At 48.7% G+C, this 24972-nt stretch overlaps 12 protein-coding genes across 12 annotated transcripts; 6 read left to right on the top strand and 6 right to left on the bottom strand.

The window, feature by feature from the left end:
- Positions 1 to 963: 963 nt before the first annotated feature.
- N7520_001959 (nitroreductase family protein) lies at positions 964 to 1584 on the top strand (the record flags this gene model as incomplete). Its single annotated transcript, XM_057135894.1, has 1 exon — positions 964 to 1584. The coding sequence occupies one exon, from the start codon at positions 964 to 966 to the stop codon at positions 1582 to 1584; it is 621 nt and encodes a 206-aa protein (XP_057001830.1).
- Positions 1585 to 3573: 1989 nt separating this feature from the next.
- N7520_001960 (uncharacterized protein) lies at positions 3574 to 5181 on the bottom strand (the record flags this gene model as incomplete). The annotated part of the gene is made up of 1 exon (XM_057135895.1): positions 3574 to 5181. One exon carries the CDS (start codon positions 5179 to 5181, stop codon positions 3574 to 3576), a length of 1608 nt encoding a protein of 535 aa, XP_057001831.1.
- A 976-nt stretch (positions 5182 to 6157) lies between these two features.
- Positions 6158 to 7506, top strand: N7520_001961 (uncharacterized protein; the record flags this gene model as incomplete). Its single annotated transcript, XM_057135896.1, has 2 exons — positions 6158 to 6312; positions 6366 to 7506. 2 exons carry the CDS (start codon positions 6158 to 6160, stop codon positions 7504 to 7506), a joined length of 1296 nt encoding a protein of 431 aa, XP_057001832.1.
- A 541-nt stretch (positions 7507 to 8047) lies between these two features.
- N7520_001962 (cupin domain-containing protein) lies at positions 8048 to 8723 on the bottom strand (the record flags this gene model as incomplete). Its single annotated transcript, XM_057135897.1, has 2 exons — positions 8048 to 8277; positions 8327 to 8723. The coding sequence occupies 2 exons, from the start codon at positions 8721 to 8723 to the stop codon at positions 8048 to 8050; spliced, it is 627 nt and encodes a 208-aa protein (XP_057001833.1).
- Positions 8724 to 9164: 441 nt separating this feature from the next.
- On the top strand, positions 9165 to 10748 carry N7520_001963 (uncharacterized protein; the record flags this gene model as incomplete). The annotated part of the gene is made up of 1 exon (XM_057135898.1): positions 9165 to 10748. One exon carries the CDS (start codon positions 9165 to 9167, stop codon positions 10746 to 10748), a length of 1584 nt encoding a protein of 527 aa, XP_057001834.1.
- Positions 10749 to 10949: 201 nt separating this feature from the next.
- N7520_001964 (Molybdopterin synthase sulfur carrier subunit) lies at positions 10950 to 11234 on the top strand (the record flags this gene model as incomplete). Its single annotated transcript, XM_057135899.1, has 1 exon — positions 10950 to 11234. One exon carries the CDS (start codon positions 10950 to 10952, stop codon positions 11232 to 11234), a length of 285 nt encoding a protein of 94 aa, XP_057001835.1.
- A 230-nt stretch (positions 11235 to 11464) lies between these two features.
- On the bottom strand, positions 11465 to 12148 carry N7520_001965 (uncharacterized protein; the record flags this gene model as incomplete). The annotated part of the gene is made up of 3 exons (XM_057135900.1): positions 11465 to 11546; positions 11600 to 11928; positions 11987 to 12148. 3 exons carry the CDS (start codon positions 12146 to 12148, stop codon positions 11465 to 11467), a joined length of 573 nt encoding a protein of 190 aa, XP_057001836.1.
- An 858-nt stretch (positions 12149 to 13006) lies between these two features.
- Positions 13007 to 14691, bottom strand: N7520_001966 (FAD-binding oxidoreductase; the record flags this gene model as incomplete). The annotated part of the gene is made up of 5 exons (XM_057135901.1): positions 13007 to 13333; positions 13380 to 13575; positions 13623 to 13992; positions 14040 to 14153; positions 14202 to 14691. 5 exons carry the CDS (start codon positions 14689 to 14691, stop codon positions 13007 to 13009), a joined length of 1497 nt encoding a protein of 498 aa, XP_057001837.1.
- Positions 14692 to 16104: 1413 nt separating this feature from the next.
- On the top strand, positions 16105 to 19402 carry N7520_001967 (exoribonuclease II; the record flags this gene model as incomplete). Its single annotated transcript, XM_057135902.1, has 2 exons — positions 16105 to 16260; positions 16310 to 19402. The coding sequence occupies 2 exons, from the start codon at positions 16105 to 16107 to the stop codon at positions 19400 to 19402; spliced, it is 3249 nt and encodes a 1082-aa protein (XP_057001838.1).
- A 182-nt stretch (positions 19403 to 19584) lies between these two features.
- N7520_001968 (acyl-CoA synthetase) lies at positions 19585 to 21454 on the bottom strand (the record flags this gene model as incomplete). The annotated part of the gene is made up of 3 exons (XM_057135903.1): positions 19585 to 19852; positions 19909 to 20810; positions 20858 to 21454. The coding sequence occupies 3 exons, from the start codon at positions 21452 to 21454 to the stop codon at positions 19585 to 19587; spliced, it is 1767 nt and encodes a 588-aa protein (XP_057001839.1).
- Positions 21455 to 21761: 307 nt separating this feature from the next.
- On the top strand, positions 21762 to 22220 carry N7520_001969 (BolA family protein; the record flags this gene model as incomplete). The annotated part of the gene is made up of 3 exons (XM_057135904.1): positions 21762 to 21803; positions 21851 to 21975; positions 22046 to 22220. The coding sequence occupies 3 exons, from the start codon at positions 21762 to 21764 to the stop codon at positions 22218 to 22220; spliced, it is 342 nt and encodes a 113-aa protein (XP_057001840.1).
- A 577-nt stretch (positions 22221 to 22797) lies between these two features.
- Positions 22798 to 23996, bottom strand: N7520_001970 (syntaxin; the record flags this gene model as incomplete). Its single annotated transcript, XM_057135905.1, has 5 exons — positions 22798 to 22859; positions 22911 to 23190; positions 23251 to 23717; positions 23777 to 23933; positions 23991 to 23996. 5 exons carry the CDS (start codon positions 23994 to 23996, stop codon positions 22798 to 22800), a joined length of 972 nt encoding a protein of 323 aa, XP_057001841.1.
- Between the last annotated feature and the right edge of the window lie 976 nt (positions 23997 to 24972).

Genomic DNA, 24972 nt, shown 5'->3' on the forward strand with positions numbered 1-24972 from the left:
CGTTCCGTACCTGGCGCAACCATGTGGCCCCACATACCTCAAATATGACGCCGTTAAAGAAAGGCCACCGGCAGATATCTCCGTGGACGGATCGTAGGGCATCAAATATGATTGGTTCGCCGCTCAAAGACGCTCTCACTATCGAAGCGAAGTTTCGCCCCTTCCCTTTCTTGTGTAGGTAGCGACGATGTCATTGTACGATACTCCTAGACAGCAGTCTAGTGTACAATTTGCCGAGTTCTTTTCGAGTCGAGGTAGGGGTACAGAGTATAAGATTGGTTCTGCGGTGGAGGGAAATGCAGAATTTCCTACAACAGAATAATTTCAAGAAATGATCGCTTCGGCATTACGGCTACATTGACGACCTTGCCGACCAATATTTCCGTTCCGAGAACAGTAACGACTACGTGACTTTGTGGGTCGGGCTATGAACTTCCATCGTCAGGCTCGCCGCGTTGGAAGTCTGTCGATGTTCGTTTTTCAAGGATCTTGTTCAGTATGAGCATGTGCGACACTAAGTTATCAAATCGCCAGCCTTAGAGGCCTAATAGAAATATGACCACCTTTATTAACTCATTGTTCCATAAATCTATTGACTTGGCGGGCTGGGCGTAGAACTTGGATGATTAGAATAATGATCATGACATCTAAGTTAATAATGATTATCAGGATCGGTGACTTATCGGGCGGTGTTTCCTTTGATTGGCTCATCATATCAAATTGGTCGATGGAACGGATGCCATCGGCTCCGCTGGTACACAGGGTGGCAGTTCCTTCGGCCCCCGATATCTGCCGCGCTAAGATAGCAGGCCAGGATACCCCGCTTTCTTTATTCAAAAACTCTCTGGGCAATAAATAAGATGATGACGCCCCAGCCCAAGATGTCCCTAGTAACCTGTATTGTCCTATCAATTCTCCAAAATTTTCCCATCTTTTCGGTCTGACTTTCGTCAACTTTCCGTTATGTCCACCGGCAGTTCTGCATTTCTGGCTGCACTGGCCAATCGTCGATCTTACTATGCGCTTCGCTCCGCGTCACCAATCTTAGATGGCCAAATTCGTTCAATCCTGAGCGAAGTCATGCTCAAAACCCCGTCTGCGTTCAACTCCCAAACTACCCGTGCTGTTCTCCTCCTCAAGAAGGAACACGAGAAATTCTGGGAAATTGTCAAAGATGTACTTTTGGCACGCATCGGACCTGAGCGGTTTGCTAAGACCGGCCCAAAACTAGATTCTTTCAAGGCCGCCTATGGAACTGTGCTTTTCTATGAAGATCAACCTGTGGTCGCGCAGATGAAGGAGAAATTCCCTTCATATGCCGAGAATTTCGACCCATGGTCAGAGCACACAAGTGGCATGCACCAGTTGAACGCCTGGGTTGCTTTAGAGGCCGAGGGATTTGGTGCAAACTTGCAGCATTACAACCCCATCATTGACGAGAGGGTCCAGGCCGCCTTTCAAATCTCAAAGGATTGGAAGCTACGTTCGCAGTTGGTGTTCGGTACTCCCGATGGTGACACTCCTGCGCCCAAGGACAAACTGCCTGTGAATCAGTTGTTGACGGTCTTGGGAGCTGATTCATGAGACCCTAGTCCTACATAGGAGGGGAAGTAGAGGGGCAAAAAGATGGGATAGGCAAAAGGGATAGACTGAAGGGTGAGGAAAACGTGACAGGAAGAAGGAAATGTGCAGGAAACGTCATATTTTTATATTGGAGAGTAAAGGAATAGAAGTACTTCATTAAATACGACTTGAAGTGCCCTCCGAACCCATGAGGGTAAATGTCCTGCAAAAGTTGGTAACTTAAGGCTCTACTACCCTGCATAGCTAATCTGGCACGGTGACCGTCGAAGATTCCGTTGAAACCAATCCTTTTCCTTGGTAGAATGCCTGCTCCTTAGACCACTGTTGATGACAGCCATGAAGATCCACGCGCAGTGCAAAGCTATGTTCAACCTTACCGTACAGATTTAATTGCCAAGGCACCTGTGTAGTGGAGAGATTACCTTCAGACCTGCCGTAGGTCCTCCGAAAAGATACTGTCCCGCTCTGGCAAATGTTGATCAATAATTGTGGGAGAACAGATGAGATCCGGAGGCCTGAACGTACCTGCGGCCGTAAAAGAGACCGGGCCGGCAATACTCCGCAACTCATTCTCAAGTTATAAAAGAGGGATGTGCGAGGTAAGCGATATCTGGATCACCCAGTATTTCAGTCTCCTAACAAGGAGGCGCAGGATTAGACACCAGTGAAAGGCCATATGAGTGCAAAATCTGCGTTGCGACTTCTAGTTGAAGTTTTGCTCAACAAGAATGTGCCGTTTACTCATCGGCTGAGTTTTAGCTTATTTGTCAATTTAGTAACGTTCTCGCTGGACATGTTTCGAGCCATCCAACCAGCCGGCCACAACAGAGACAAATACTTCAAGAAAATCGCGTTTAAAGGATCTGCACCATCCTTCCCTGTCACTCTGCAAGCTAGCTTTCAACCACGTGCAATCGGGTTGCAGATTCGATACACCTTATGGGATATTAGCATCTGCCCAAGGGGGCACAATATAGTTCCGATCTCGGTAAAAACACAGCTTGGGATGATGGACGATTGCGGAGAAGCTGAATATCTGTCAAATGCAGCGATAAAAACGACTCAGTAGCTCGAGTCCCTACGACCCATCAATCTACAACAAGAAATCAGCACATCGCAAGTTAGATGTGGAGCAAACCCAAATTATACATTTTAGACTAATGTTATCGAAAGATGTGATTCTGCTTCCCAGGTCATGTCCTCCACGAATGCACCAAGCCCACCAAATTTGGAAGTCGGGTAGTCTGGAGCTTATGACTTGAGTGAATCACATGGTATGCAGGACCCGGGGCAAGTATGATTCAAGAGTGAAGTTGGACGTCGTCAAGGATCGTCATATCTTTATGGCAAGATAATATGAGAGCTTCGGTGGACAAATTTCACAGAGGCTTATGTGATGCAAGAGAGATATAGGAACAATATACCGGACAGTGGTTTGCCTTCTTCTTGGCTAGGTGACCCGGATTAGAGTAGAAGCAACGCATCAATCGCCGAATCGCAGCTGGCTGACTTTGTAATGGAAAAAAGGTCATTAAGAAATCCAGGAAAGATGTAAAATTTTGATGATTATGGTGAGTACTATTCGCGTCAGTACCGAAAAGAACTCAGCAAAATCAAAGATTCAATAACTTATCATGGTCCCGCTACGGATAGCATCTGATGAGTCCTTGAATTGGGGAAATTCTTCTAGTGTGACAAAGTCAGGAGATGATTAAGTACGACAAAGGACTGGCGTAGCAGGCGGTATCTATAGACTTCTCAGCTTTTCTTGTCGCTCAAATACATTATTTGGCACCAATTTGGCCATATCTGTCCGTGGCAAATGTTGAAATACACAGGTGAATGTTTCCACCCAAAGTGAGCCATGTCGGAACTTCCTGCTAACCTAATTACATATGAGCAACAATCAATTGCGGCTTGATAATGAACGAGAAATATTTGTCACGGCCATGTTACATGGCTGATTTTTATAAAAAAAAAAACGTTGGTCTAGCATTTAATGAAGCATGTACATATTTTGGGAGGCACGTGGATACTTGGCCTTGATAGTAATGCAGATCGCCGGTATGGTCGCTCATGCACAACCTCGAAAGTCACCCTTTGCATGCCCATGCCGGCCTTAATTCGGTTCGGACAGTCGGCAAGGAAGGGGTTTCTCCCGCCCTCGTAGAGAAATTCGTGGATTTGCTTTTCGACCCAAATTTCTTTCCCTATATATGGAGGATCCACATCCACTCTAATGATCAAATTTGGTCGGAAGGCGGGCTCTCGCTCGTGCCATTTCAAGGTATCCCGGATCTCGTTTAAGAGCGAATGGTAGTCCCCGCCATTATCCAGAAAGGTTAGGAAATTCAGCGACACGGTCTGGATAGTGGCCGATATATTTATTAGTAGACCCATAAGGTCGGATTGGGTTACCATAAACCGTGATAATTGGAAGTGCCTTAGCTTGTTCCAGTCAGAGACGGGGAAGACCTTTTGCAACGGGATGAAGTGCGCCATCGAGCCGCCACCCCCGGGTACCTCTGAACCAAGACTATGGTCCGAATCCATCCCGAGAGTCGTAAATAGATTAATGTGCTCGAGTTCCTCGGCTTCGCTTAACATATCCGAAAGGTAGCGAGTCCGGAAAGCAATCCAATCGTAATTCGGGTGTTCCTGGTCCCCGACGGAGAGGGCAAGATCAAGACGCCGAAATCCCGGTTTGGAAAGAATCGTGACCAAATTTTTATATTCCTCGCTCCTAGGGGTATAGAATATCGAGCTATTCAGCCCCGTGGGGAGTCCATTGACGTCGATCAACAGCTCTGTGACACGGTGCGACGCTTCTTGAGCCAGTACCCGCGTAACCATGCGAAATCCATGCCATCTATCCTTATAGCGTTCTTCGTCATCTTCCCAGAGCGATGACCCAATTCCTTCTACTGGCCACCCGTGTGGAATAGGGTAATTGAACCCATAGGGAAAGGCGCGGATCATGGGTGTTTCGTACAGTGGAGCAAATACCAATCCATGTGTAGCAGGAGTAATAGTTACCTGCGTGAGGGAGGGGAAGCGTGTCAAACCGTAAAGAAACGCTTCCTCATGCTGCTTTGAAATGAGCACTTCGTGCTGCTGTTGGATGAGATTTTTGTAATATTGCCAGCATATTCCCAGTGGTAGTTGAGCGTTGACTTGATTTGCCCGCGCGATATGATGTGGCAGGTCTACATCTTGTCCCTTGTGGATAGCCAGGTGCGCGATGTTTTGGTGACAAACCTTGGCAAACCACTCTGGGCAGCCTTCGGTGCTCATGGTGACAGCTTTATCCCATTCTGGTTTCCCAAATCCTGTGCTGGAAGACAGTCGCGAATGAGTGAGGCGTGCATCGTCGTAAATTATTTCAGTGATTTGCTCCCGGTACTTTTCATGGTCTGCGATGGCGCGAAAGACTCTGATATTTGTTGGGTCGGCGGATAGGAACACGCGGGTGAGCCGTAGCTGGGCGATACGACTGATCCGGGTACATGTTAAACGGAACGATTTGATATTAGCGTTTGAAAGGTCAGCGCAGATCAGTAAGATCACTTCAACCGGGAGGTTGACTACATGTGCCATTTCTGAAGGTTAGCTAGACGTGACGGGGTTGTGCGGAGTCCTAAATATTTCCAGGTTCTCCAGGTTCAAAAGTAAGCACTTGTATTGAAATGGATTTTTTACCAAGATCGCTTGTTCTAGCTCCCCAACTCCCCAATCTCTACCTTTCATCGCTTAGCAAGCCTGCTTAGATGTAACCTCGGGTTGCTTTTACGCGTCATTGGTCCATGCTCCTCACCTCCGGTTCCACTTTAGAGTGCCATCAGTTACCTCTGGAAACTGTGCCTATAACGGAGTGTATAAAGGCGACACACAGGTGTATAGATAAGAGATAAGAGATAATGACTCCGCATTTAAAATTAAATTGGGGAACGATACTCAGCTATCTAGGATTATTAGCGCAACTTAGGCATGTATACGTCAGCCCGAACCCTGAGAATTCCAGATTAGAGATCGTGGCGCAAGACTGTAAGGCGTGAATGGAATGCATCAAGTTTGGATCGACATGAAGATTGTTCCATGCGGTGCACAGGCCTCTTATATTACGAGTCGGCTGAGACTTGATCTTTTTAGCAAGTCTTCGCAGGGTCAAGCAGATCCACATACAAATGTTTAACCACTCTGTTCAAGCTACTCCGCTTGGACGCTTTTTACAACGAGGGGGACATGACATGAAGATGAAAGCTCACTAAGCGGGTATAATAAGTTTCATCCCGTCTCCCTTGCTTCCACTGTACGATGTAAGGGACTAAACGTCCGTAATGAATTAGGCGGCCTGTCGTCAGCAGTCTGGCTCGGTTAATTGCGAAGGTCTGGCTTTTGATACAAATTATCATGTCAGTAGTGCTATGGTGCTTCCATCTCTATCTCGAGGTACTTTAGCCTGTTAACCCTTTCTTTGGTTATTTTATTTCTTTGTTTCGGTATTCTTCTCCTCAGTAATTTTGCCTGCTCCTAGGCTCGATACGCGTGGACTCATCGGGCTTACCTTGCAACCATGGGCTCAATTGGTGATCTTCCGTCTGCCCTCCAGCTCTCAGGAATTGGACCGGATAAGCCTAGAGTTGTTGTGAATGCATTTCTCCTACAGAATCCTGACATTGACTATGTGAGGTTCCAATGGGTGGACTACGCGGTATCTTACGAGTTCGGGTAATCACCATGGATTACTTTCAGTCGATAGTGACAAGCAATAAGCCTCTTAGGTGTGGCCAGGTTACCCTAAGCTGTCTCCCTGATGACAGTCGAGTTCCAATTGAGGCATCATCTACCCACTTGCTCTACCCAGACTGGTCGTCTCTCCGAATTCTCTCCAACTGTATGGACAAAGACGGCCCGAAGTATGCCTCAGTCATGTGTTCCATCATCGAGGAAGACCCCGGGGGCATCTCCAATTCCAACCTGTGTCTCCGAATCGCGTTGCGAAATGTTGTTTCTCAGGGCGCAACGGAGTGTCAGCTGGACTTTCTTATTGGCTTCGAAATCGAGTTCGTCGTTCTACAGTCCACCCTAGAGGGAAGTCTGATCCCATTTTCATCACACCCTGGTACCTACTCGGCTGCTGGACTACGCACCCCATCCTACAAGTACCTAGAGGAGTGTGTCAAGAATCTGTCTTGTTCCGGAATCCCTGTCCGCGAGTTCCACGTGGAAGGAAACATCGGCCAGTACGAGATTACCCTAGCAGCCCGCCCTCCACTCGAAGCAGTTGACGATCTCGTCGCTGCCCACGACATCATCAGATGCACCTTCGCACGCCATGGGTACACTGCCACTATGTCTCCGAAGCCGGTAGAGAACCGATCTGCGAACGGCTCCCACATCCACGTCTCCATACACCCTCCCCGTAACCAAGAAGCATTCCTTGCTGGACTGCTGCAGCGCCTGCCCGCCATCTGTGCTTTTTCTATGCCCTCCATTAGCTCATACCGGCGCTGTGGGGATTATCAGGCAGGGACAAACGTAAGCTGGGGGACGCAAAACCGCCAAACACCCGTGCGCAAATTAGGCGATGGTTATTGGGAAGTTCGATGTGCAGATGCAACGGCGAATATGTATTTGGCCGTCGCGGCCATTTTAGGCGCGGGGCTCTTGGGCAGCAGAAATGGTGAGCCTCTTCGTTGGGAGGATATGTCTTTTTCTTCTGGTTCCAAGGTCACCTGCGAAGAGCTCCCACGGACGATCTCTAAATCCCTAGATTCACTGGAAAGAATATCTGATGAGTTTCGGGAAATCCTCAGTAGCAAGGTCACGGCGAGGTACTTGTATGTAAAACGGAACGAGGTTCGGGCTTTAGAGGGACTTGACTCATTTGCGCTTAGCCAGCTATTATCAAGAGTCTTCTAAGCAACAATGTCAAGGGTATCAAATGAAATTTGAACAAGTTTTGGAGTACCCAAACCGGCAAATTGATTTTCTTTTCCTCCATAGAAGGTCCAAGTTCAAAGGTTTCGGGCGCTTCTTCTCTTTCTCAGAGTGCATGTCTTCCCAAGCAGCGAGCTTCTTTTTTTCCCCCCTCATTCAAAAAACTACTGCAGTCAGAGTCTTCGATAACTGCCTGAATCAACACGTTGTAGGTTCGAATCCAAATTATACAGAATTTCTTGGACCTCCGAGCTGCTAAAAAGGGAAGAATCAAATAGTAGGATGAGCTGATATTGGCCATGAGAGGAATGAGAAGAGGGAGAGAGCGAGATCCATGGAGATATGCCCCATGGACAGATACTACTAAGCCTAAACGGGACGAGAGCGATGCATCGGGCCCCTCCGGCAGAATTAACCCATTTATTACTTAGCAGGGCTTATTTAATATTGACTCGGGATTCATCACGCGAGTAACGGCGCGTAATGGGTTCGCATCATAGGAATGCGTCAGGAATCTTGAGTACTAGGTTTTCGGCTCGTAGTATTCTGGATATGATTGTTTGTATCCAAGAATATACTTGCCGAAAACAACACCTCCAAAAAGATTCAAACACACACCTAAGACTTGAGCGATAGCACGGGGGCCAGGTAGAGCAAGTACAACGCCTCCAGCCCAATTGAATAACAGGAGTTGTGGCAGGCTTCGAGGGACGCCTGCTTTACGACAATCATCACGATATGATTGCACGTTTCCTAATATGATTAGTATCAACGCAAACATAGACCAGAAGGTGGGACTCACGAAAAAAAGCCTCGTCTCGATCTTTAAATTTTGGCTCCAGGACGAATTCAATCACTAATTCATCTGTTGCGCTTGCATTGCAAAATGTATGGAATGTTTTCATCGGGATCAGCATGGATTGACCGCTTGTTTTGATTATCTCTTGCCCCTCGTAAGTGAACTTGGCGGACCCACTAATCACATGAAACCTTTCGGTTTGATTTCGATGCCAATGAATTGGTGGTCGCAGCGCTATATTTTTGTTGATCTCATTGGAACCGGGTGGCCAGCGGTTCAGGACGAGATACTGGTCATTTGGGGCCTTAAATTCAAGACAGGAGCGGCCATCATCAAAGAACAGTGGGTTAAGCCTGCAGGTTGTAGTTCGTGGCACTCTCTTCGCCAGGAATGACAACATGTTTTGATATCACAAGTGAAAGGGACAATCAGTTTCATGGATGTGGCAGTGGGCAAAACTGGGGCGGTGGAGTACTGGGGCTTAGATAAGGACGATAGTGATAAGATCTGCTTACAATTTACGGGGAAATCAAAATGATACCAGTTCTCACGCTACTAAACACTCCTCAATTCCTATCCTGCGGCTTTAATACCCCTCTGTGGTATCCAGAGCCCACGGCTCGGAAATGTTGGGCATATGCCTTCAACCTCGTCCGCCCATCTGAGCCCCGGCCCAGCGAGGCCCCTGAAATCACGACTCGGATGCAAAACGTGCAAGGCCCGAAAAGTGAAATGCGGAGAAGAAAAGCCAAGCTGCCTCAGGTGCAGTAGTACAGGTCGAAAATGTGAATATGTCAGTCAGAAAACCCTGACACGCTTCTCCACGGCTTCAGCTTCGGATATGTGCAGCGTCAGTGGTCTTGGCATGCCGCTTTCGCTGTTACCGAATACTGTCTGGCGTGAGCGTCGGGCTTTTGCATATTATTTTCAACATGCTGCTGCGTCTGTCGGTGGGGGACTGGATCTGGATTTCTGGCGCACAATTGTGCCACAGGTATGTCGAAGTGAACCTGCGGTATGGGATGCTATGATCTGCATCAGTGTGCTGTTTGAAAGCCCTGATGCGTCTCCAGATATTGTTCAACGCCAGGCTTCGCGTACGCTTAATCAGAATCAACAAGATGCGCTGGACTGGTATGCACGCTCGGTATCTGCCGTTCGACAGGGAATCTCCCGGGGCACTGTTGACGCTTTTGTGGGGCTGATCACATGTGTCTTGTTCATATGCATCGAATCCCTCTTTGGAAGTCTGGAGGAGGTTATGCGACTCTACGCTCAGGGTGTGCAGCTCATTCTTACCTTGCGGGCCCGAAGGGCTTTTGATGGATTAGCTCTATTACAAGAGACAATTATTCCGATCTTTGCCCGGTTGGGTCTATTCGCCCCTAAATCTTGCTGGGATATCGCCATGCCTTTGTTAAAGGAAATCCAAGAACAGTCGTCGACTTCCACACACGAATTCGCCTCCCTCAAGACTGCCCGAGAGGCCATAGTTGTCCTCGGCGCTGAAATCCCGATCTTGGAGTTGGCGTGTGAAAAATATCTCCAAAGCTCAGGGGCTTGGTACATCTCAGACGAATTGATGCAACGGCAAATGATCCTCGCCACTCGCCTTGAGAGATGGCATACTGCTTTTACAAACTTGATGAAATCTTTACGCGCCACGAAAGCCGGGCTACCAGCGTCGCAAGTCAGCGCCAGTGCCCTTCTTATTACTTATTATGAAATGTTATCCATCATTCTCGCGGTATGTGTATCACCAATGCGAGTCACGACAGATGCCTTCACATTGAACTTCCAAACAATTGTCGAACAGTCTTCCATCGCGTTGGATAGCTCTGTGCAATCAAATGGTGTTCTCCCACCATTCACATTTGAAATAAGCATCGGCCTCCCGCTTTGGTTTACCTGTCTTCGCTGTCGCGAGCCTACTATCAGACGGGAAGCACTCAATCTCCTTGCCCGATCGCATCGCATTCAGGGAATGTATAAGCGCGAGCATGGAATGATTGTCGGCGAAAAGATCATTTTATTAGAGGAAGCGATCGCGATGTCGACTGTCGACGCGTCTCCTTCTAAAGAGTGCACCCCAACAACTCACGGACCGAACCATTACGGAGATTTGAGTCCAGATAGTCCCTTGAAAATTCCGCCCATCAAGGTCACCACGAGCCCGTCTCCTCCGCATTCTGACATCGGAATGGATATTAGAACGCTGGCTGCGCTGATTCCGCAAGAGGCACGCATTCGACCCCATGATGTGTTTCGGCCGTGTGATGGCTTCCCTCCTGAAATTACGGAAGAGGATATCGCACTCTGGGGACAGGATAGAGATCAGTATTTTCTGCAATTCTCATGGAATGATTGTGATCCGTTGAATGAGACGTGGAAGATGGTCTTTGGGTGTATCCCGATTGATGTTTAGAATGAACAGTCAAAGTAAATATATGAATCTACCTACATTTGAGATGGTGAATTCGAGTTCCACTGCCTAAGAAGTTCTGAACACAATATATGGGACCCACAGACTGCCATCGACCCCGCACCGGGATTGGCCGTCACTTTTCCTCACCAACTTCATTCTCCCACCACCATAACAACGTTGAACCTCACATATTCCACAGCCATGGCAACAAATCAATCGCCATCACAATCAACGGGAACATTTACAATCCACTATTTCGCCACGGCGTCCCAATTCACAACCAAGAACACAGAAACTCTACCCGCCCCGCTGCCACTGCCACAACTCTTCCCCCTACTAGAAGACCGATACCCTGGTATCAGCAAGAAAATTCTCGTCGGCTGTGGAGTCAGTTTGGAGGGCGAGTATGTTGATGTTGAGGAGGATGAGAAGATCATTACGGCTGGAGCGGAGGTTGCGATTATCCCCCCTGTAAGTTCAGGGTAGGCTGAACTTGGATGTTATGCAACTTGAATGGGAATGACATATTTGGTTGGGAATTGTTTCCCATTGATTTGTTATTTATATAAAATACGCCGAACGCCGAAATTCATTGAATCATGATGAACACCGTGCGAGGAGAATCCAAATTGTCTCTTGCCTGACCATTATATCCATATCCATATCCGGACAGCCTCGTTAAATGCATACTCCCAGGTAACCGGACTCGCATGATATTACTTTTCCTCGCTCGCCAACAGGATCTTCTTCTGTCTCCACAGAATTACACCACAAATGCTCGAAAAGAAGAACAAAATACTAAACCGGTCAGAAACCACTCTAGATATCTGGGGAAGGAAAGAGATACGAACCACAGAGCAATACTCAACCCCCAAACAGCCTTCGTCTCCAAACAAATCGCTTTGGAAGCTCCAATCCACGCCTCGTAATCAATCTTGCCAGTCAGGCTGTCAATATATCCATCCAAATGCTCCGAAAACGCATACGCAGCGGCATCTTTATCGCCTAGATCAGAAAGCGAGGAACAATTCAAGTATGATAGGGGTTGCCCCATTATGACAGCGACAACGATCATTCCGATTAGGATAAGGAAGTCCATGCCTGCCGAAGGCAGGAATGGCAGGATATTGTCTAGGTAGAGGAGTTCGGAGATTATGCAGTAGATAACTGCGATGCAAGTCTAGAGAAGTTAGGGTCAGTTGGTTATTTGGAAGCTTGGAGCAGAGATGGTGGCGTACCACGCTGATTGTCCCAATTAGAACGTTGGGTGGTGTGTCGTTTTCTCCGACGATCACCGCTATGAACTTGGCTATCATTCCGATTATAGCGATGAGGGAGCAGAACTGGAATAGGCGGGCGAGTTGGAAGGTTGCGCCGAGGGCTCCATATCGATGGATCATTTTGCAAATGGATTTTTGTAATGTAATGAGTTGAATCTAAATGTTGGAATGATGAAAGTATAACGATTGGACTCGAGGGACCGAAGGAGCGTCGATATGATGAGATTAAAATATGTAAGACCGGACCTTCAAGGCTTGGAATAGAATGAGAGTAGATTGGAATAGATTGAAAGTAGAAGAGAAGATCAAATTCAAAATAAAATAAAGAAAGCGCTGAATGAAAGATCTTGCAACCAATATCCCTGGGAAACCCAGGTCTTTATATTCAGAGCCTCCACTATAGCCGCCCACCTGCATTCGAAAGTTGTAAAACAAAGCCTCAAAGAAAGGGTCTAGAATCCCCGAATCAGCATCTAAAATCTAGAATTTGTCGATCTCTTGAACCCTGTTAGAGAATGTCTAGGACCAGCCACCCGCCACAGTAGGACCATTTAACCACTTACAATAGTAAATTGACTTATCCAAATAGAGCGATCGACATAATCATAGCATTAGCTCTTAGCTCTGGAGCTTTGGAGATGCAGAAGCTCGGATGTTGTGTAGATTGTGGCGCCTGACTCCACTCCGGCGCGTGGAGGGGGAAGTCTATCTATCCCCGGGCGCTTCTGGGCCACTCGTTGCTTCTGAAGAGTCGGATCTGACGCGGGCGGTTACTTGAATGAGTCAGACTAGAGGATTGTTTCATCCTCGCTTTGCTATTTTGGTTTGCCGAGTTTTTACGCGATCCACAAGTATTTCGACAGTACTGATTTGATGCTAGGCAAATTGATCATGCGTAAATTACGTCAGAATAGTAAGTATCAGACAATTAGCTAATTTTAATAGTCATATAGCCAAACCAGTACTCGAAATCAGTGTCTACTCCTCAAGTCGCCAACCACCGCTGGTCCGTGTCTGGAAAAACCCATCGGGATCAACGTTGCGACGAGTCTTTAGCGCAAGGGCCTTGGAAGCTGGGTCGATGCGCCCCCAGTAGTCCTGGCGGTAATATGCGTCATTCATGAATAATGGTCGGTATACATCGGGAAGAAGACCCTCGTCAATGTTTTTCTGCACGAGATTACCCATTCCCTGGTACAGGTCCTGGGTAGCTTGGTCTATCACTGCATCGTCGATTGCAAGGGAGTGAGAAAAGTCAAATTCGAAGAAGATGTAGTTTTGGTTATCGGGGACATTGAGAAGATCCTGTTTCTGTTAGCCTATGTGGGTTGTTCGATTCCTGGATACTTACTCCGCCGCGCTCCTTGGCCTTCTTGGTGAATGCCACGGGGACTGGTTGGAAAGCAATCGATCCAACGACACCAGTAACACCGATGACAGACTCTGTTACGTTGTACCAATGGTCGAAATACTCCTGCATCACGCTGGCTCCAACAGTGGAATTTGGCACAGGGGTGGACTCTGTCGCGATGGTGTAGCGTTGGCCGCTGTTGGAAGTTAGTAAAATGCATAAGCACGAGACTGGTGTACTAACTGGAGAATGAACTCGTCGTTGTTTTTCAGTAGGTCATAGTATGAGTCCCATGTCTGAGTGGTGGAGGTATGGTCGATAGCCTCGAACTCGTCAAAGACACCTGCTGGTGGCTCAGGTCCATCGTAGAAGAGGAACATCACCCAGAAATCAACGACCCCGATCACTCCATGTTCTGCGGTCACAATGACAGCTGCCTTGTCGTCGGGATAGTCGTCGACGAAATTGCGCACTGCCGCCAAAACTTCAGGTGACTTGTCCTTGGAGTAAAAGAAGTTACCTCCCCAGACCTGGCCGATAGGATGTGTCTGCACGGTGTATGCCGTGACAACACCAAGGTTATTACCTCCTCCCTTGAGGGATGCAAAGAGGTCTATCACCGATCAGTCTCAATCTTGCGAACAGAACGAATCAACTTACCGGTGTTCTCATCCTCATTGGCGTCAACAATTGTGCCATTGGCCAGAACCACTTGGTAGTTGACGACATTGTTGGCGGCCCATCCATACTGGGTACTCAAGAAGCTCATGCCACCTGGTCAAGTCAGAATCCCATTATAGTGAACCGTTCTCCTCAACATACCTCCGAGCATGTATCCTCCAATTCCAACCCCACCCAACCGTCCTCCCACAACGGCCCGTCCCGTCCCATCTAGACCCTTCTGCGCTTCCTCCCAGGAGAGGCCCGGTCCAATGACTGCCGTCTGGTCATTTTCATCATAATCAACCTGATCTAAACTCTTCGTTGAAATCAACAATCCATCCTCGATACTGGCGAACCCATTATTCGGCATATGTCCACCAGATTTGACCGCGAACAAGGTCTCAAAATCGTGCAGCGTGGTAATGATCTGTGACATTTCAGCCGCACTAGATGGCGCCGCAATGCATGTTGGTTTGAGGTCACCACAAGCTGCGGACCAGTAATCTGTCAAAGCAACTGTATAATCCAGCGTCAATGGGTATTCGACAGAGATCCCGCCTTGCTCGAGGGTTGAGCAGATGTCGGCCTTTGCGAGGGGTGCAATGGTTGCGACGAATAGCGCCAAGGCGCGTCGGCTGGTGAAAGCCATTCCGCAAACCAGACGAGGATTCGAATCGGATACAAGTTATATAACGAGAGGAAGCCAACCCAAATGGGAGGTTTTGATTTTTCTGCGGTGTCCGATGGGGAGGAGCGGAGGATCCTTGGTATAAGTAGTTTTAGGGTAACTTCGACCGGTGTCGGGGAGTAGCCATTGAAACGACTCCATGTGACCCCAATAGTGCACTCCGTATTCTATCGCAATAAGAAATCTGCAAGCGAAGTGGATACTTGGGCTCGGGTCAATTCCAATCTACCTCCGTGCACAAATACTGGTTTGGGTAAGGAGCACCAGGGCGAGGTTTTTGGAGCTAATCATAAATGGCCTTCTACTGTGGAGACAGATGGAGAGAGGAAATGCACATGCCGGATTATACTAACCTTGGGGACTAAGTGGGATCATGCCGACTTCTGGAGCTAGGCCAAGTTACAGTTCCCGGTCGACATTAACCAAGACAAACTGTCGATCACGAAGGTGAAGGTTGTGATTGGTGCTTTTCCAAGCTGATTGCCATGATAGTTTAGCATCTAACTCAATGCATATAATTATCCCGGTCCCTGCTAGTCCGGCGCCATGGCTGGATAGGTCAAACTTCGGGAGGATCACCGAGAACTGCGAACTCGGGATCTGAGGCCGTTTAGTTCCTTGTTTCCCCTGATACGGAATCTCACTTGTCAGCACATATCCTTGCAACACGCAGAAAGACATCGAGGATATGCTGATAGAAGCATAATTGACCTCAAACCTTCCATAGCCAAGTTCATGACTGCAGTTCTTGTTGAAGACCCTTTCTGGGATCCACCGTGGGCCCTTTAGTCTCCCGCGTGGGACGTTCGGGGGATTTCCCCTGAACGGTAACGGCTCACTGGTCCACTCGGACCAGCTCGCTTAGACCAGATGAGAAATGATAGTCGCTGCCAGCCCAGATTTTGGCAACTGTCAGTGAGATCGGCGATACTGGAAACGCAGTTGAGAAAAACGTGGGGGATTTCCCATCACATGAAGTAGCGACCAACCGCGGGCCGGAGTTATACGAATGCGAACAGCGAATATGAACCTGGGAATGGACTTTCAGGGGATGATGTGCGTAGCTGTAAATTGAGGTTTGTGACTTGGACTGTGGCGCTCAGGAGGACAAGGGTCGATAGTTCATAGGGTCAGGGAGGTAGACTCCCGACAGATCAAATGTGACGAATCAAATTTTCGATCTGATTATCGTCAACTCAATGATAAATTAGGAATCATATAGTCATTCCATGCATATGCACTTTGGCGAGCGACTTTGCTCTGGAGACGCATATAGACACCTGAGGTGTCAATTTCACCGCCTCAAAGCGGTGGCTATTATAACTGCAGAATGATGATCGATGGCGTCGTGTTTTTGCGACCTGAAACACAACCATGGTCTGGCTAAAGACTGGGGCATTGCAGAGGCTCGCACATGCAAGGAATATATGTGCACGAGGCGCATTAAGGCAGCGACAAGGAGCGCTGCAGCGGCTGCCTTGCGTGCGAGATCGCTTGATATCCACCACCAGAGTCTTGGGATCAGATCACGTACGAGGAACTATCCCCAATCGACTGGATGAGCTGACCATTTGATTAGCATACAGAGCAAGAACCGATTTTCACACGGAACACACTAATTGATCAGTCACAAAGCGTCCCCCAAACCCTTCACAAGGCCGAAATCGAGGCCTACCGAGACATTCGTGGATATCTTTCAAACTGGCAAGCAAATAATCCTAATTTGTTGGATCCTATTCGAGAACCAAATCATGATCTGGACTCAGGTCCGGTGATGGGCAATATGCCCAACGGTCGGGACAATTATGGTGATAACGTGTGGAACAATCCGGGCATCTCGCACGAGGATGACATGGATACGTCGGAGGAGTTTCATGGCGATCATCTCGAGCCGGGTGATATGGTTGCAGAGCTGCTCGGGGATGGAACATTTCGATGGGCAATCTATGTGCAATCCATCCAGAGACGACCGCAGTTCTACACCACCCGCGGGAACTGGCGTCTCTGCAAAGCTCGCGAACTGGACTATGTGATCAAGGGCTTTGCTCCTCCCGAACTACTGGATGCGATCAAACCGTATTTTCCCAATACAGTGCCCCTGGTCAACTATGAGATCCAGTCCGTGCCAGAAGGAGGCGTTCCGCGGCCACTTGGTGCCCCTCTTTTGGAGATGATGAACAACTTCCAAGCTCATGTCTTAGACTTCTACAGACTTAACTCGGCGAAGCTGGACAACATGCATGATCTGGTCGCCGATGACTCTGAATTTCGTCGCTTGAGCATTGAGGAATTGACTATGAAAGTCCTGGACATCGAAGAGTCCGAGCTTAACAGCGTCAACCTCTTTGTGGTTCACCAGGCTGTTCGAAACAATTCATTCCTAATTGAGAAGGACTCTACCTCACTGTTCAGTTTCATGTACCTTGTACAACCCAAGCGGATCGCCAAAACTGTTGAAACTGTCACCACTTGGGTTCATGAGCATCAGGACTATCTGACTCGCTTCGCTATGCGACACACTCGCCAGACGTACCATGATCAAATAGCCACAACTACCAGCGGAATGACGGCGGACAAGTTCTCACAGCATCCAATTCAGCGATTCACCGCTAAGGCACAGCGCCTGATTCGCCTCAGTCGAAGGTCGCGCTCGCCTACAATAATGTCTAGTGTGGGCCCGACATCGCAGCAGTTTAAAGCTGGGCAAGATGGCAAGGCGATGGTGTTCCGCGAGGTCTTGACCGAACAGTTCGATCGGAATGACCAAATAATTATAGAATACCTCCAGCTATATGCCACTCCATCGGTGATCATGCCATCGGGTACGTTGAAGTCGACAGCCTCGCATATTATGCGGGTCACAGGCATGTACAATACTCTCGGCCTCAGCGACACTTCTACCCGTATCTTCTTACAGGAGCTAGGCGTCATCTCCCCGTGGGAGAATCTGAGTCTGCTGGATCAGAACTTAATGCTACCAGGACACGGGGTCTCTCTCCTGGAGGATATGCGCTGGGAGGAAATCGAGGAATCTTGCAAGGACGCCGATTCTCTAGTCGATTCTATGCAGCATCTACGGAAAGACTGGGGTAATCTGCCGGTTTATTGTATTGATGATGTCACCGCACAGGAGATTGACGATGCCGTCTCCCTGGAGCGCATTCCTGCATCGGAAGACACATTCTGGGTGCATATCCACGTCGCCAATCCAACGGCTTTCTTGCAAAATAATGACCCTATTATCGAGTACGCTGCCTCGCGACTGGCGACCACATATGCTCCAGAGCGCACATACCCTATTTTCCCGGAATCACTCACACAGGGGCACTTCAGTCTTGCACCCGGCCGGCCGGCGCTGACATTCAGTGCGAAGATGAACCTAGATGGGGAGATTCTAGACACTGCGGTGGCTAACGGAACTGTACACAATGTCATCAGTCTCACGCATCGCACCCTCCGGAAATATCTCAATCCCGATTTCAATGAGTCTCAGGAGACTCTCACTGTCGGCAACCTTATCGATACCCCGTTACCCAGGGGAAAAGATTTCCGCGAGACACTCACAGCCGAAGATAAAGACACATTTACCATTCTTCGCAAACTCATGCTCGGTTTCCGTACCCAGCGCCAGAAGAACGGCGCCATGGACATGCAATCCCTGCGCCCGAACATGTTGCTCACTGTCCAGGCAGGCACAGAACCACTTAAGCCCTACGAGATTCAAGTCACAGAGGGAAGACTCTTCATCGGTGATCCAACCATCCAACTACGCATCCAGGATTCCAACCCCCACGAGGTCCGCGACGAGTCAAAGGTCTATCTCGTCTCTATGTTGATGAACCTGGCTGGCCATATCGCTGGCCAGTTCTGTGCTACTCGCAACATTCCCGCTGTCTACGACGGAACATGGTATGATCCGGAGTACGAACGCGTCACACCCGAGAACATGAGCCAGTTCGGTGGTCAGAAGTTTTTGCACTTGGCTATGCCCAGGGCATTCTCCTCTTCCGAGCCTGTGCATCATCATATGCTTGGATTGGATGCGTATATCAAGAGCACTAGTCCATTGCGTCGGTTCACAGATGTGATTGCGCATTACCAGATTGAGGCTGCGTTACGTTTTGAAGCTGAGCATGGTCGTCCATTTGATGGAGTCATTGATATGCTCGACCAGATTGAAGAGGCCCACAATCAGGCTTTGCCGGCCGAGACTGAAGCCGAAGCTGAAAGCACATCCAAATATGAATCCGAATCCAACTCTCCGCCCCTCCCATACACAAAATCCGACATAGACTCCCACATCCTCTTCTCAGCCCCTATCCGCGCACGTCTCCGCGAAGTCAGCAATTACTCGAATCAGCACTGGGCTTGCATGCTCCTCTTTCGCGCATTCTATTTCGCTGGCTGTCCACTACCAGAAACCTTTCCCGTCGTTCTACGCATGCCGCGCGTCCTCCCTGTGCGCGATGGAACTGTCTATTCTGGCGTGATTGCTAATCTGGGAGTTGGCTGTTCTGTTACTATTACGGATGATTGCCCGGATAAGGAGCGGATGAATATCTTTGGAATTGTGGATGCGAAGATCGTTGCTGTTGATATGGCCAGTTTGGAGGTTAAGATGGAGGCTGTGGGGTTGATAAGGGAGTATGAAAGGGTTGGGGAGTGGGCTTGATCTACCGTGAGGTGGACTGTAGTATATTAGAATACAATGTATTATAACATTTCTCTACTTATTAAAAGCCTCGAGCTAGATCTCTCTGGGGTTTATAGCATCGTCTGTCTACATTATGACAATATTCTTGTTCATTGTAACAGTACTATACACTATCATACAGCTCATTTTTGGTAAAGTAGCTAGATCCTAAACACCTCCTTCACAAGGGCCTTCTTATTGACCTTACCCATCGCATTTCTGGGAATACTGTCCAAAATCTTCATCTCCTGCGGAATCTTATACCCTGCCAACCGATCCTTCAACGCCCGACGCATATCCATTGGGCCCCACGATTTACCATTTCGACCACTTGTCGCTGCGTCAGGGTGTAGAACTACTACGAGTGCGACCTTTTGACCCCATTGTTCAGATGGGAGGCCGACGACAGCTGCTTCGGCTACTTGGGGACTAAGATAATGTTAGCATTATGTTCAAATTGGCCAACACAAGTTCATGAAACTCACAGAGAAAGTAACTCCCTCTCAACCTCCAAAGCGCTGACTTTCTCACCTCCCGTCTTAATAATATCAACACTCTTTCTACCGCTGATGAAATACATGGGTCCCTGAGCCCACTCCCCGCTGGTTCCTTTTCCAGCTCCGTCGACGACTCGTCGCGTGGCTACATCTCCAGTACGGAACCAGGGTTTCCCATCATCTGCCTTGACGAAGCTTTCCGTCGTGGCTTTTTTATTTCCCCAGTACTCGTGGAAAATCGTAGCTCCCCGTAGCTGGATCTCGCCTTCGAGAGCTCGGCCGTTGGCATCTGTTTCTTGGCCGATGGGTATGACCTGTTCAGTCTCTGTATCTACGAGACGAGCTTCGACTCCCGGTAGCGGCCACCCCACACTACCATCGACACGGTCTGCCGGGTCAAGGCCACAGCTAATCGCCATACCAACTTCTGTCATGCCGAATCGTTCCAGGAGGACGTTCCCACCACTGAGGGCGGTCCACCTTTCTTTTGTGGGTGTTGGGAGGGCTGCTGAACCGGAGATGTTGAGGCGAAGGTTGTCGGGGTGTATACCCTTTTGTGCAGCGGATTGGACTTCCTGGGAAAGTGACGGGAAGGAGGTCATTAGACGGTTGTATATTGTTGGAACGGCGGTTAAGAAAGTGATTTTGGGCTTATTCTCAGATGGGATGAATGGTGCGGCAAGACGACGCCACACTTGTTCCGGGTTGAAGGGGTACATGAACTCGATGGAGGATCCAGAGAAGATTGGTGTTAAGGTTGCGTTTACTACGCCGTGAATGTGGTGTAGTGGGAGTAGATGTAAGAGCCGGTCTTGTGGTGTGTACTTCCACGCTTGTAGCAGGGATGATGCTTGCGCCGTGATTGCGGACTCAGGAATAAGTACGCCTTTCTGTGATTGTTTAGTTATATTCAAATGAACGAGGAGGTTACTCCTACCGGTCGATTCGTAGTTCCCGAAGTATAGAGCATCATTCCAGATGAAGTCTGTTCGCGACTATCCAGCTGAACAGACTCGGCACTCGTGCCAACCTCAATCTTCCGTCGAACATCAAACAAAGGATCTAGTTCCAATCCGGCCGTGAGGACCTGAGCCGCTTTATCAGCGTACTTCTCAGTCGCAAGAAGCACCTTCGCCTGAGAGTTGTCCAGAATATATTGCAATTCACCAACAGGGAAAGACGGAGACAACGGCAGGGCAATCGCATCACTAGCAAAGATAGCCAAGAGAGTGACTACATAGTCATAGCTATTCTCCGCCAAAAACGCAACTCGTTCCCCGGAGAGCTTGCCCGAGGCTTTACGCTCTAGATCATCTTTCACACGGAGGACATCAGCCACGAGATTGCCGTATGTAAAGCTGCGGTTTGATGCGCTGTGGACAACTGCTAGGCTAGAGGGATCATGATTCTGCAGGGCGCGAAAGATTGGGATATTGGGGAGTGTGGAGAGGAGCTTCGTATATGAGATCGGACGTGCATGATTTATGCGCAAACGCGGTCGCAGGAACCGTTGTAAAAAGATACGGGTGGACATTCTGTGTCTATCGTGAGATCATGGCAGTTTGAATTTCAATGAGAACTCAATGGGCTGCAGATGGAGTGTTGTAGGTTGATGTCATTGAAGTCGAAGTTCCGCGGAAACAAAAATATTCTCCGCTTTTCCTCTCCGCTTTATTCAACCTTTGATGGCCTGGTTCTCCTGTCTTTGAATTTACTGCTATTCTTCCTCCTTCTCCTCCTCTTCTTCTTCTTCTTTCTTCTTCTCCTCCTACTCCTTCTCCTCGATGCTCCGCTCTCTCCCTCTCCAGTTCCCCCGCCGCCTATTTTCAGTCTCCGCAAAAATGGCCTCTACAACCCCAATGGAGGATCTCATGCGCGACAAGGTACATCAAGCTTTACTCAACCATATGAACTTCACTGATGAGTCTAGATCACTCACGTTTTCACTCCTTCAACCCTCATTATCCGTAACGATTCCCACAAGCACGCGCACCATGCTGCCATGCAAGGAGCCACGTCGAAGGAGACCCACTTCCAGTACGAAATCCAAGTCTAGTGATTTATGCGAAGGAAGCCTGTCGCTAGACTGACTTATTTCTATATGGGTAACTGACCGCTTATATAGTGTGACGATTACCTCTTCCTCTTTTGAATCGAAGATGCAGCCTGCGCGGCATCGGATGGTATATGCCTTGTTTAAGGATGAGATGAGTCAGGAAGGAGGTATCCATGCATTGCAGTTGAAGACGAAGACACCGGCCGAGGAGCAGCGGGAGAAGGAGAGGGAAGCACAGGCATAAGGAGTGTAGATTATATTACAGGGATTGATACCCGATTCAATGAATCGACTTGAATCAGCGACCGATTAGTGTCGATAGACATCAATTAATACAGTATTACATAGGTTCTATCACCAAACAACCAGGCATTGACATCAAAAGAAATCACACACTCTAGTATATACATCCCTGGACCCCCGGCACCGCACGTGGCAGCGCAAAGTTCAAGCAGTTCAAGGGATCCAGGGAGCACAAGAAAAGTCATCCTCAGCTAAGCACTTACGGTGGTCCGTCTGAGCACAGCTGTATGCGAAAGCAGCATTCATGTGGGAATGAGAAACACAAGGAAAGAAACGAAGTCAATCGAGCATTGCTTTTACACAGAAACGAAAACGGAAGGGAACATGCGACGAAGTGGTATAGAAAAACGAAGGAGGTGGCATAGGACAAAGGGGGAATTGAATGGTAACACAAGGGAAATGGGACTGGGTCGGATTTAGATCAAACGTGAATGCATGCGAGTCGAGTCAAGTCGATGCCATGCCAGTTTGGGGAAGGGTCGTACACGGGGAAATGTGGTTCGTAGCGCGAAAGATGTCTAATTCTTGTTGGCCTCGGTGACGCCGACGGCAACACCAACGACGATGACAATAATGAGGACTAGATTGGTCAGTCGGGTTTCCTAGAGGGGGTAAGCGCGGGGCAACTTACTAATGATACCCAAGGCCCACCACTTCCATCGTCGAGCGTTCCGAGCGCTAGTAATAGCACTATCAAGCTTGGTGTTGGCTTCCTGCACATTGCGGTGCGTCTCCTCCGCGCCCTGATTGATCTGGGTGACCGCAGGCTCTTGCTGGTGGATCAGCTCCGCGACTTCCTGGTACAACTGACCGAGCTGGATCATGTCCTGCTCAATCTTGCGGATGGCAGCGGATCGCTGCATAGTAGCCTGACGGGCATCGTTGGCCTGGCGTGAACGGGTACCGGGGACCTAAACCAACATTTAGATTAGTAAATTGGCCATGCGCCAAAAAGACCATTCAAAACATACCGCGAAGCTCTGTTCCTGGCCAGCCAGAACAAGTTGTACACCCTCCTCCAACTCCTCCGGGGTGGCCTCGGGGTTGGCGATCTCGTAACGGCGTCGTACCTGCTCCTCAAGGCGCTTCTGGAAATCGGCCTGTGTGCGCTGGTACAGCTCGATCTCGCGACGGAGGTTGCGGCTGACGTTCTCGACCTGACCGGACACACGGGAGTCGCCGGATCCAGGAGTTTCCTTGATGCGCTTAAACTGGTCGCGCAGGTAGCGTAGGGCAGTGTTGATCTCATCTTCAATGTAGTCGACGTTTTGGCGGGCGGACTGGTCCTCCTTGCCGGTGCTGGAGTCCAGCAGGGCATTCTGGGCGGAAACAAGCTGGCCTTCGCGCTTGGTGCGCAACTCGGTAATGGCATCATTCATCTCTCTGCACTTGTCCAGAATTGCGGTTGGGCCACCTCCGGTCTGCATGTTGGACATCTCTGGCGAAGGGGGGGCTGGTCAGCGCATTGCGATTCTGTAGGGTCTGTTTCTAACTCACCATATCCACCGTTGCCTTGTTCAGCGGCACCGGCCTCATTGTAACCACCTCCATATCCGTAGCTCTGTTCCTGGCTGGCATAGGGATTCTGCTGCTGACTTCCATAGGGGTTGTATTGGCCGTAGCCCCCCTGGTTGGTATCCCCCAAGCTCTGATACTATCATCGTCAGAAATTCCAACATCAGTACAGAGATAATGGATTGGGAAGACTCACACTCATTATGAAAGGTTAAGATGGTAGTAAACAAAGATGACGAGCAAGGGGTTTCAGGTTTGGGAAGTTGAAAGAGAAGGGTGAGACGGGAGAAGTGGAGTGTCACGGCGGTAGGAAAGGAAAGGCAGAATGTTTCACTTTTGGATTTTTGAACAAAAAGGTGATAGTCAGGGGCTTCTCAATAGAATTAAAGGAGGTCGAATGGCCTACCACTGATGGAATTCAGAAAATAAAATAACGTTCCTGCGTTGACTGATGACCTCCTTACAGTGGGGACCCCTTTGCGGAACAATTGTGGCTGAAGCTGCACGCTGTTCTATTTATGAGGCTCGGATCGGCGTTACGCAGTGGATCGAACCCTTGCACGTCAAGGGAAAGCATTTCCATTGGGAAGTACAGGTACATATCGACCCATACTACCCTATACCAATTTCTCTGTACCTAGTACAATGTCACTACACGGGGTCACTACACGAGGTTAGGTGGCAACCCAGTCTGCACGTCATGATTGTTCACAGCGGGTTTCCTTTTCCATAAGAGGTTTTGAACCTAGAAGCCTAATAGAAGAAGTATAAAATATAAGGAAGCCTAATTCAATCGAGTGATTTTCTCATTCAATTTACCAAGGAGGTTTTTACCAGCAGACATGTAGGTACTTGGAAGCGCCCGTATATAATTGGGCCGCCTAACTTGGGGCACTGCAGCCTCCAAGGCCAATCAACATGATTATAGATTTTGAGTCAAGCTCATGTTAACCCAGCGCTAACATACTAATAGTGGTAGACAGATCCATAAATAGCACTTGAGTCTAGGCAGGCAAGATACATGGAGACACTGTTCCGGTTTCGGTGGGGGCGGGGCTGAGATCATCCAGTTATAGGTGGAACTTGACCCTGAACCCCAGGCTTGGATGATCTTGATCGCACTGTAGTGTTGAACATTGAATGTTTAATTGAGGTTTATTTATTTTTTAGGTATTAAC

Source organism: Penicillium odoratum, assembly GCF_028828045.1.
Source record: "Penicillium odoratum strain IBT 22623 chromosome Unknown utg000001l_segment0_segment0, whole genome shotgun sequence".
Taxonomy (NCBI): domain Eukaryota; kingdom Fungi; phylum Ascomycota; class Eurotiomycetes; order Eurotiales; family Aspergillaceae; genus Penicillium; species Penicillium odoratum.